We start from the raw sequence: 12,713 nt of genomic DNA, 5'->3' as shown, positions 1-12,713 counted from the left end.
TTGAGTGTATACATGGAACATAACAATAAGATGAAATGAACAATGACCAGGTGGTTTAGATTGAGATGGTATGCAGGGTAAAAGGTTACTGAAAATAGAAAACAAATATGAAGTAACAAACATATCATAGAGTATCTGAGATTATTATGGTCTTCACATGTATGATCTTAAATTGATCATTTTTGTGATATCTCAGAAATTGTTGAAAGTGATGCTATAATGTTGAATAAGGGTACAGAGATTACCTGTAATAATTCTTTCTTTCAAAATTCATAGGTATTAAAATGTCTTTTATAAACAAAATACACATCAACAGAAAAGCTGTGAAGCCTAATCAGGTATGGATGCTAAAATGTTATGTTGTGATGCATATATTAGCCTTATCAACACATTTTTGAACCAGTTTAACTTGGAAGCATTACAGCATGATCATACCATCTGATATGTACATGTATGTTTAATGATCAATGTTTGTACACATGTAGGTCCATACTCTTAAGATTGAGAATTTTAAGCCTCTATCATCAGCCTCTTCACATCACCTAGCAGAAGCTTTATGCTTCCTACCTAACCTGACTAATCTGACACTGAGTGGAATTTATTACCAGGAGGAGTTGTATTCTCAATTGAATGAGAAGGCTTCAACCTTGAAGGTATGTCTGCCTTTACTTTATTCTCACATCATGTTTGGAAAACTTGGAATAGTGAAAAAGTGTTTATCTAATTTTATTGTGTTAAATACATTAAATGAACATATTTCAAGCTACTTAGAAATATTGTTTGAGAGTGTTTATGAATAAAGGAGACTAGATGAGATTTCTTTTTCAAATTTGGTTCTAATGCACAAGTATGCTGTAATTGACAAATTTGTCATATCTTCAAGTGTTTGGTTATGATTGATGTCGAAACATGGAAACCTTTTTAACTTTATCCATATGTGATTCTTCCTAGTCATCTCTTATGATAATACACATGGAAGATATAAAGAGAAATATCAGCTTCAAAAAGGTGGGAGAGAAAGTAGATCATTGAATATCAGAGGTGCATGTGGTATGTGTATGAGAGTGATATTGACCATGATACATACAATGTATACAGTACAGTGAGAGCTACATTGAGTGTATACATGGAACATAACAATAGGATGAAATGAACAATGACCAGGTGGTTTAGATTGAGATGGTATGCAGGGTAAAAGCTGGAATGGAAAATGGATATGAATATGAACATACTGTTTCCTTGCTGACTCACATATTGTAGAAGATAAATACCTGCCTTACAACTTGACATAAGTTTCAAATTAAAGGAGAATGAAACTCTTGGAGCAAGTTAGCTTTTGAGAAAGCAGCAAAATCAAAGAATAAGATCAACAAAAGTTTGAGTAAAATAGGACTAGCAATAAAAGAGTTATGAGCATTTGAATGTCAAGGTCACTAATGCTATGGAGATCCTCCCATTGGCAATGCGACCAAGATCTGTGATGTCACACACGTACAACTCTCCCATTTGGACACTGAAAATATACCCCAAAATATCTCTTTTTGCTCATTCTAATCATATGACAAACGATTCATCAATGATATAATGTTGTGAAACCTCTGTACTTGTCCTCTCATAAAGAGAACACCTCACCTTGTGATAGACTCTGTAAAAGTGAGAATATAAGTGAAATAAGTGCTAAAGAAATGAGGGAGTTGTACGTGTGTGATATCACAGATCTTGGTCGCATTGCCGATGGGAGGATCTACATGGCACTAGTGATCTCAATATTCAAATACTCATAACTTTCTTATTATTCATTCAATCTTCCTCAAACTTTCAACAATATGTTTCTTTGATTTTTCTCTTTGATATGGATTCAGCTGGTTTCAAGGGTTTCATTCTCCTTTAATGTTTTTCAACCAATTTACATATATCTGTTGGCAAGACAATAAATATATATTTGTCCTGCTCAACCTATGTTTAGTGAGTTGGTGTCTGATGACATATATCTGTAGAATATACATCTCAATTGCTCTATAGTACACATAATTAATAGATTTATATTGAAAATGAATAGTTGTAATGTTGTTTTGATTTTAAATCTTATGTGTGTAATGAATGATATATGTTTGTGTGTTTAATACATTAGACTTGTCAACAATCTCATCCAGTGACCTAGCAGAAGCACTGTGTATTATGCCCAATCTTACTGACTTAACATTGAGTTCTCTTACTACATTACTGCATTGGTTATGGGTGTTTGTGTGTTTTGCTTGTTTGCTTTATTTATTTTGCTTTATAGGATGTAATGATTTATGAATGGTCATTCAATAAAGTTTGTTTGAAATAGAATAGTAGATATTGACAGGCTGCAAATTGGATTGAAGTGTTAGTACGGGATAGTTTACTACCCTGCTATTTGAATATCAATTTCAAATTTATTAATTCTGTTTGGTAAATACTAGGAGCAAAATTTGTAGGTCTAGCAAAGGAATGGAAATTTACCCAGTATCAAATGCTGCAATGAACAGTCTGCAAAAATACATGTAGTGCTTGTCTCTGATGGTTATATTAAGGTTAACCATGATTAAATATTGTATTCTAGATTAATTTAGTGCCCTAAATGAATCACATTCCTACTTCCTGGATGTTATACACCATCGACTTCAATTAATAATGCTGAATAGAAATTAGAATGAAATCCAATATTTTTTAGAGAAAGGAACTATTTGTAGAATTTTCAAAATTGTGAACTTTGTAAAAGAAAAATATTCATTATTTTTCTACAATAGACAATCACTATATATGATCTGTTTTAATGCATGGAACTAATGGTGCAATCCATTATGCTATACCAACCAGTAAACTCCAGAAAGTAATTTACATTCCATTTGTCTAGATGTTTACAATTATTGTGTACTTGACCTTGTAGTCAACCAAAGTCAGAAATAGTCAAATGAAGGGGATCATGTACATGAATGTAATTAACATGATAACAAATGTGAATGGCTTGTACAAATTTAAGGGAATCTCCCTGACACTTTTACATAGTGTATATAAACAATTGGGATGAAAAATAAAACTTAAGAAAGTAAGTGAGACTCTATCCTGTGGATAATGACATGTGAACTCTGAATTTTATACATCTCTGTTAAATGTTAGGAATTACTGTGTACATTTACTAAACATCTAGATGGGCATCATCTTGTTTATTTTCAAAAGATAAATTTAACATTCTATCAAGGTATCAGGAATGTTTATTATTAATTACTATTGCCTTCACTGACATCTAGGTGTCTAATTCAGATATTAATGCTTATTCTTTACATAATGAACATAATTTAATCAAAGGGATATTATTCTTAAAGTGCATTTTGGGTCATTATTTAGTGAGTCTCAGAAAGGGAAACATTTTTTAAGAGACCCATATCACAGTCAACTTTAAATTTAGATTTTATAACAGTTTACGATGGAAAAAGGATTGATGATGCAAAGTTTGTCTAACAATATAGAATGATAGATGTAAAGATAAAAAGGGGGCATAGTATACTGTTTTGGGAGACTATTAGATATTGAGAAAAAAAAAGATGGAGGAGTAAGGATAGGAAAGAGTGGTGGAATTTTTAAATTACATGTATCCTGTTTGATGAAATGATGAGAACCCGGGGGGGGGGGGGGGGGACTTCCATTGGCGAGTGGAAGCATTGGTATGTTTAATTTATTAAGAAAACAGAAAGTTCTATTTTAATGTAATTGCTAGATGTTGGAAACAATTTCAAAATGATTATAACTTACAAAAGCTGATACATGTAATTCCATCAGAACAATGAAGTATTAAAGCAAGAAAATGATTGATACAGTAAAGTCAATGTGCCAAATAACACAGAAGGTCAATTATTTTAATGATAAATGATGTGAAGTGTCATGGCAAGTTCAGTTCTTGAAAGTAGGTCATTGGTGATACATGTAAATTGTATTTGTTTTCTACATACGTGTAAGCAAAGGTTAAAGGGGAATCCAGCCTTGGCCATAAAAGTGTTGTGTTGGGAAGGAGAAAAATGAATCTAACAGAATGGTGAAAGTTTGAAAGAAATCGGACAAGCAATAAGAAAGTTATAGCTGCTTTAAAATTGAGTCAATCTTGACGTTCACATGCCATAATAATCAATATAATGATTGTGGGCAGTAACGGAAAGACAAGACAAGACAAGAGATCACTATTAGTAATTATGTAGATTTCAAATTGGCAACTGGGTAAATAAATTATGACAAGGGGCAAGGACAACTTTCCCATAGCCCATGTACCTTATTATCAGGGATTTGTGGTTTTCTCCTAAGTACCCATTCTCCTGGGGCATCAATCTAAATATAACCCAGGTAGTATATTGTTTAATGTCCTCATGAAAGAAAAATATAATTTGAAATAAAATTTTTGGGAAAAAATGACATTTTAGCCATAATATGTATTGGAGTACATGGAAGAGTTGTCCTTGCCTTACATCACTATGACATCACATATGCGGCCAATTTGAAGTCTCCATGAGTATAGTGATTACCAATATTTACAACTTTTAAAAATTCATAACTTTCTTGTTGTTTGTGCAATATTGTTCAAACTTTCACCTTTCAACTTGTCTGATATTAGTTTTTCTCATAAAAACAAGTTTTTGTTTGGGTTGGATTCCCCTTTAATTGTGTTAACTCAAAATAATGCAAGGAAATATTGAAGTTTGTTATGGTTTTCCATGAATCTCAGATGGTCAATTTTTAGACAAAAACAATCGAGATATTTAAGAGGATACATAACAGTATAAAAGCAACACAAAACACTAGATTGTCATATTGAGTAATTTTATTGTGATAAACACTATATTCATGTTGCATTGTCTGTCTCCTCTCTCTGTGTCTCTATTTTCTCTTTGTCCTCAGATCTTCCTCCTGTTCTCTTTCTCATCATTATTTTCAAAATTGGCCTCGTTTCAATTGTCTCCTAGAGATGCAAGAGACATCTTCTGTTAATTTGAATTTGAGGAGATAATTATCAAAGACTTGTGCTCCGCACACGAGGGGGGAAACTCCCCCTCCCTGCATCCTCCCCCTAGGAAGCACACTTTGTAAGTGTTGGCAACCTCCGCATGCAATAATCAGCCCCCTGTAAAAGTCCAACTCAGAATCCGCACCTGATATGACCTATATAATATTGAAATAAAATAAGAAAGGTATATTCTATGCATAATACAATTTTGAGCATTATGAAAATGAGAATAAAGAAATGATTTGGTGAATTACTATTTCCAATGATGCTTCTATTCTTTCAGGGTTCTTTCCCTCAGATCAGAAAAGGAAATTTCATGTACAATAAGAAGCCTCAGAAGGATCTTCAATCATTCTTACAAACAGTCAGTGAGGAGAAACGGTAGGTGAACTAATAAACTTATTAAGGTAAAGGTGACCTCTTCACTCAGACTGATACAACCTAGATACATGTATGATCAATGTATAAACAGTTCTTATACTGCTCATTAATTTGATCATTACAATGGGCCAACTCATTTATAAATGTATGACAAATAAAATAATAACCTAAACTGGTCATGAAATGGCTTTTGTAGTTATGCTCCAGGCATACGATAATTGTACCTAAACTGGTCATGTAAATGAAATAACTATTTACAGTACTAATTCATAATTATGAGAAACATAATGATTGTACTTAAACTGATCGCGTCGTGGTCTAGTGGTTCTGACTCTCGCCTTTCAAACAGGGTCGTGGGTTCGAATCCTAGCCATGGCGTGTTTTCCTTCAGCAAGAAATTTATCCACACTGTGCTGCACTCGACCCAGGTGAGGTAAATGGGTACTGGCAGGAAGAAATTCATCAAAAAGCTGTGTGCATCACAATCGGTAGACTAGCTTAGCTGGGGTAATATAGGAGTGCCTTGAGCACCTAGCAAGGTGGATACATGCGTTATACAAATCCTATGTTATTTTTATTTTATCATGAATCTGCTTCATCCAATAGTAATTAATTTATATAAGGTATACAATATGTACTTGAAAAGGTCTTGAACACCTTTTTTACAATACTAAATTCATTTGAGGAATGCAATAGTTGTACCTAAATTGTTCATAAAACAGCTTTTTAAGATACTAGTTTAAATGTACAAGGAATACAATAGTTGTATTTAAATTGGTCATAAAACAGCTTTTTGTGCAATACTAATTTATATGTATTAGTCAGGGGCCTTATACATGTAGGCCCATAATTTGTAGTTTTGGGGACAGAGTTTACAAAAGCACCAAACTTTCCCTATGTCACTATTACGTCAATAGCTTCATTTTTTCCCACATAACATGATGTTGAAAATTGCATCTTCATGCAAAGATATGCTAATTTATGTAAATTAGCAGTAATTTATGCATGAAGCCATATGCCAATAGAAATTAATTAATAAAAGTTAATAAAAAGATACCAAACTATAGAAAAGTCTCTATCAGGTCAATAGCTTTAATGTTTCCCACAGAACAAATTGAAAATTTTGTCTTCATGCAAAAGTATGTTAATTTATGTAAATTAGCAGTTAATTTATGCATGAATAGTAAAAATTAGTAAAAAGGAATAAAAAGAAACCAAACTTAAAGAAAATCTCTTTCAGATCGATAGCTTTAATTTTCCCTATCAAACGTGCTATTGAAAATCCCGTCTTCATGCAAAATATGCTAATTTATGTAAATTAGCAATTATTTAAAAACATATGCTATTTTGCTAATTATTTCTGCTAATGGAAATAATTCTGTATAAATAATAAGTGCTGCTTATTGAAGCAAATTTGATGCAAATTTATCTTAAGAGAAACAGAACCCTCTTTGAACGGGTGTCCATTTTAAATCCTGTCCCCCATTCTCACTCCCTACACACTGGCGTAAATCCAGTCGGAGCAAGGGGGGGTGAGCAATATATTGACAGGAAAATTCAAAACTTTGGAGACACCCCATGTATACGGAGATATATAGCCATGTACTATCTGTCAGTTAAAGTCTGATTTTCTCAATAGCTATAAAGTATATATGGATCACAGTTAAGCAAATTTTCAGTCGTTTGGGAAACAAAATGGTGTCCAAAAATCTCTTTCAAGTAGTGTAATAATCACATCATGGGCAATGTATTCAGACTGATTCTGCCCGATTATGGCCTGATTCAGATGGATTAGAGGAGTTCCCCCAAATAGAGAAGAATGGGTCCGGAATATGTCCAGATTCAGCGCAGAATCGCCAAGAATTGACCAAATCAATTTTGGTCATCCCCCAAAAAGCAGAATGCCAACACGAATAGTGGCAAGAATCGACCCAAGCATGTCCAAAATCCACCCAAAATAATATGACCCGATATCTCTGATTACAGCCAAACGATGGCCTGAATGTGGACCCGAATCAGAACAAATGCGCCGAGCTCGGACGGTTCGGGACAGTTGTGCCCAGAATGATACAAATAGGTCCGAAACTACCCAGAAAACTCCAAATGCCTCCCCTAATCAAACCGAATGTCGCCCGATTACATCCCAAATGTGGCCCGAATGATATTTTTGTTGTGGTCACATTCGGGAATATTCTGGAGGGTATTCGGCTGGTTTTGAACATTTCAAAATGAGCTGAATTTCTCAGCGAATGTTCCCGAATTTTCTCGCATTTACGAAGGCAATACAGAATATTCCTGAAACCACCCGAATACGTGTATATGGATGGATTCGCAGCTGATTCGGTTCCATTCTAACCCTATAGCTTTAGGCAAGGGTTACACCAAAACCAAATTCTCCCAAACAAATTCGGACCACTTCTGCCCAAAATGACCTGGATTCGGTACTTATTCGTCTCCGATACGGGGAGCTCCTGGAATCAATTCGGAAGGATCCGGTACTATTCTGTTCTCCCTCCCCATATACAAGAACATTCGTGGAGAGATTCTGCTTGTCTTGAAATGTTCAAAACCAGCCGAATATCCTCCAAAATGTGGCCACGACAAATTTTATTCGAGCCACATTCGGGATGTATTCGGATAATGGAATTTGGTTGAATTTGGGGAGGCATTTGGACAATTATTTTGGGAAGTCAATAGCTCCGATTCGGGACCTGTTCCAGACCGATTCGACTCTGATTCGGTCTGAAATTGATTGGGAGAATTCGGTTTTGGTGTTACCCTAGTTTTAGTGATAGAGATCAATTCATAAGCCAATTAAGAAATATCACTAAATTATTCAGGTAACCGTCAACCTAGGGACGACAGAAAAAGAAGGATCAGGTCAAATCTGAAAAATGTACATAGTTGTCAGAGGGGCAGACATGGACAGCTTTTTCTGACATGAGAACCATCCATATACCCTACTCTTTCTGACAGGGGAACACTCTACTTGGGAAAGAAATCTGACCTCTTGAATTGCTTTGAAAAAAAAGATGAAATACTGGTTTAACTTTTCCATATGATTTGGGTTTTTTAATTGTGAAAGGGGTATACACAGGATTTATAATTTGCATAAATTTGCATTTTAAACATGATACCCTCCTCTGGTCGCATGGAAAGTCACCATAATGAATGAATTGTGTAACAGTGCCTCATATGCATAGTGTTGTGCTCGTCCCTCTGTTTAAAACCTCGAAATATGATAGTTGATGTGTTTAACACATATTTGCAGAAATTTTGCATAAATTTGCATTAATTAACATTGAAAATTGATTCCAATCTAGATTTGATGCCCCATCATAATAAATCCCAAATACCCCCCCCCCCCCCAAAAAAAAAAGAAATAGGCTTCTAGAAAAGTTTAGGTCTGTACTATACATATACAGTAATTTACGGTGAATAGTGTGATTTTGCATAAGTTGGCATAAATTAGCACTATGAAATTGAACTCCAGTCATTGATCCTATCAAGAATTAATGCTTTTGGTACCAGTGACACACGTGGAAAAGTAATTGTGATTTTGACAATTCTATATGTGGAGATATGATAAAATATGTGTTTTTACATATAATTTGCATAAAATTTGCATAAATTAACCTTAAGAATTGATTCATACTCACCAATTTTATAAAAGTTGACCTGCAGTTGAATATTTAGCAAAAGAAGACCCAAATGCACAAAAATTGTGCATTTGAAAATTATTTTTAGTGAGATATGGTGAATTATGAGTTTTTTGCATAAAATTTGCATAAATTAGCATTTTAAAATAGGGTGCCCTTCACCGATTTCGAGGCACACTATCTAGAGTTAAGGCTTTTGATACCAGGGACCCAAATGCAAAAAATGGTGCTTTTGTAAATTCTGTCCCCAAAATTTTGCTAAGGCCCCTGACTATATATGGAATACAGTAATAGTACCTAAATTGGTTGTGAAACTGCTTCGTACAATACTATACAAATTATACAATGATGGTCAAAGATTTGGCTTAAACTATTCACATCGAAGGAACATCAATAGTACCCTTCCCCTGAGGGCCATCGGCCTAAAGGCCCCCTCACACTGAATTGCCTGAAATATGCCTTGCGATGGCTGGGGGAAGGCATTCTTAAAATCGTCTTTAATGGTAACTGATAGTAAATCATAATTACCCTTCGTGTTTGGGTTCGTACACCTTCTGAATTAACAGCTGCAATTATTCAAATTCGCGCAGAAATTTTGAACATGTTTAAAATTCCCTGACGAATTGAGAAATCGTTGGTCATCTTTTGAATTTGCCTCTCTTATTTAGTCTGTGGTATTAAATCGTTTGTTTATCATGTGTATCGTTCGTTTGTTATTGTCGCGCATAGTCCCTCATCGCGCTTTTGCCAAAGTGGACTTCTCGAAAGAAGCCTTAACCATAGAGCTATTAGCTCTATGCCTTAACGAAGCAACACGATGACACAAATGTACAATATTGCCCGATCTATTCCCTCGTCTTCGTTTCTAATCGCACGCCAAATCAAAACATTGCTCCCTGTTAGTTCGTCTTATTGGGTTATATAAATCCTTCACTCGCCTTCGGCTGCAATTTACTCAAAGAGGTGAACCGAAAAATCTATATCCTTCGCATGTCATATTTATCCTTAGCTATAAACCGTTTGTTGATAAAATTTGACAATAGTTACTGATCGCATGATTTGACAGAAATTTTATTTTAATTCGTTGAATTTGCGTGCATTTCGTGCATTTTTCCCATTAGTCCGCCTACATTCGGTCAGGTGTGAGGGGGCTTTAAGGGAAAATTGTACTATTGATGTTTCTGAATGTGAACAGATTTAGTCTGTTCAGAGAGTGAGTCTTTGTATATATGTTGTATATCCCTTCCAGCTATATCATTCCTCATCATATGTAAAAAAAAATAAAGAAAAAAGTTGATAACTTTCCTAAGGGGAAAAATGGACTATGCGTGACATTGACAAGGAAAATGAACTTTTTCGCGGCAAACGTTTTTCCTAGTAAAATTATACGTCTTCTCCTTTTGTAAACTCTCAATGTAATGATCTCAAGCAAGGGATTTGATAATTTATATGTATGAGGAATAAAATTGGTAATGACACAGCTTTTTCCAAGGCTAATTTATATACCTGTACGAGCAATACAATAATTGTATTCAAACTGGCCATGAAACGGTAATATCTGTAAAACACTTAGACACGTTGTTCCGATGAGCGCTATTTAAAAGCGGATTATTTTTATTTACATTACTTATTTTATATGTTTGAGGAATACAATAATTACACTTATTATCTTATATAAAAACAGATTTGTACAACAACAATTTTATTTTTGAGGAATACAATGAATTGTTCATGAATCAGCACTTACAATCGTAATGTATATGTTAAAGGGATAGCCCGCGCTGAAAATATTTATATCTAAATAAACAAAGTAAAATTAACGAAGCAAAATTCTGAAAATTTCATCAAAATCGGATAACAAATAATAACAAGGTTATTGAATTCTAGAGTTTATCAATATTTTTTTAAACAGTTACATGCACATCGCCATTAATATACAACAGGTGGGCTGATGATGTCACATCCCACTTTCCTTTTTTTATGTAATCACATGAAATCATAATAGTTTAATTATTTTCATACATTTGTAAATGATATGTCTCCATTATCTTGAAATAAGTTGCGACAATGAATAACTAATTCACTTAATCAGTTGTTAATTCAATTTTTTAGTTCTTGGTAGAAAATTTTTTGATTTTCGTATAATAAAATACAAAAGAGCAAGTGGGTATATGACATCATCAGCCCACCTAATATTCATGAAGACATGCCTTAAACTGTTTCACAGGAATAATGCAAATCTTTAAAATTCAATGACTTTGTTGTAAGTTCTTTGTTTTCCGATTTTGATCAAATTTACTCTATTCATTGAGATATAAATATCTCCAGCCTGGACCATCCCTTTGAAGTATTCAGGGCCAATAACCTATCAAATAAACCTATATTTTGTCACCTTTTCTAAATATTTTATAGTGACATGGAAACTTCTTCTGAGTCTTCCTCAGACGAAATTGAAACTTCTTCTGAGTCTTCCTCAGACGAAATTGAAACTTCTTCTGAGTCTTCCTCAGACGAATATTTTGATGCATGATGTGACTCTGCAACAGTACAGTCAAGATCTATACAACGGCAATCCACAACCATCTAATTGATCTCCATGACGCGGTCATATCCTACAGTGGTTTGTTTCAGAGCTGTGATATGTCTGAACTCATTTCATTTTTTATCCTTGGAATATTATTTTGATGTGAAACCAATTGTCACCAGAGGCAAATATGAATCATAATTTTAATCCTAAAATGACTGATGAGCTCTTTTCATCCGACTTTTAAAGTGATATTTAAGCTTCAGAAAAAGGCCTGGGACGATTGTCAATGTTACCATTTGATTATTTCCTGAAAAAAAAAATTGAATCATTCAATCAATCGATATATATTTACTCCCAGGCCTATTCAGAAGTATCATAACTAATGATTTCATGCAGTGCAGGTTAAGAGAATTAAATATAAGCCTATACATGTAGATTATGCCATCGTCACTGGGTGATTTTAACATGAATTTACCCTTTTTATGATATCATAAATATCAATTTAAAGTATTTTGTCCATGGTATTCCATATTGTCACATTATTCTGAACCAAAATCAATGTTTAATCTGTCAATGCATTATCACGCCAAACTCTTCTAACAATGCTTTATACAACCTGGATTCTTTTATCTTTATCATACAGAAGAAAGTCACTCCTTCAATTCTATTTTTTGTAACCACAGTGAAAATCGTAGGAATTACAATTCATAATGATTTAAAGTGAAATGCTCATGTAACCAAAAAAATGAAGAAAAAAAACAATAAAAAGTTATACATGTTAAGAAAATTTAAAGCTTACAATGTACCTGAATGTGATTTGTTAACAGTGTAATTAGGGTATGTAAGACCAGTCCTCTATTGTGTACCTCTATTCGCTGCTTCTCTTACTTTGAAACAGATAAAAGTTATTGAAAGCTCAATTCTATTATGTTTATCATAAAGGAGAAAGTCACTCCGTTAATTCTATTATGTTTATCATAAAGGAGAAAGTCACTCCTTCAATTCTATTATGTTTATCATAAAAGAGAAAGTCACTCCTTCAATTCTATTATGTTTATCATAAAGGAGAAAGTCACTCCTTCAATTCTATTATGTTTATCATAAAGGGGAAAGTCACTCCTTCAATTCT

The 12,713-nt window shown here is 33.8% G+C and overlaps 1 protein-coding gene across 1 annotated transcript in view; it reads left to right on the top strand.

Moving 5' to 3' along the window:
* Nucleotides 1-12,323, top strand: part of LOC129283380 (uncharacterized) — a 40,316-nt gene extending 27,993 nt beyond the window's left edge. Inside the window, exons 9-11 of the mRNA XM_064115285.1 lie at nucleotides 486-653; nucleotides 5,301-5,398; nucleotides 11,470-12,323. Of these exons, the coding sequence (XP_063971355.1) occupies nucleotides 486-653; nucleotides 5,301-5,398; nucleotides 11,470-11,587 (384 nt within the window). The 3' untranslated portion in view covers nucleotides 11,588-12,323. The remainder of the gene's footprint in view (nucleotides 1-485; nucleotides 654-5,300; nucleotides 5,399-11,469) is intronic.
* Nucleotides 12,324-12,713: the final 390 nt, after the last annotated feature.

This window comes from Lytechinus pictus, unplaced genomic scaffold (assembly GCF_037042905.1).
Source record: "Lytechinus pictus isolate F3 Inbred unplaced genomic scaffold, Lp3.0 scaffold_26, whole genome shotgun sequence".
NCBI classification, from domain to species: Eukaryota; Metazoa; Echinodermata; class Echinoidea; order Temnopleuroida; family Toxopneustidae; genus Lytechinus; species Lytechinus pictus.
The sequence above is the reverse complement of the archived record's forward strand: the minus strand, read 5'-3'. Positions and strand labels throughout refer to the sequence as shown.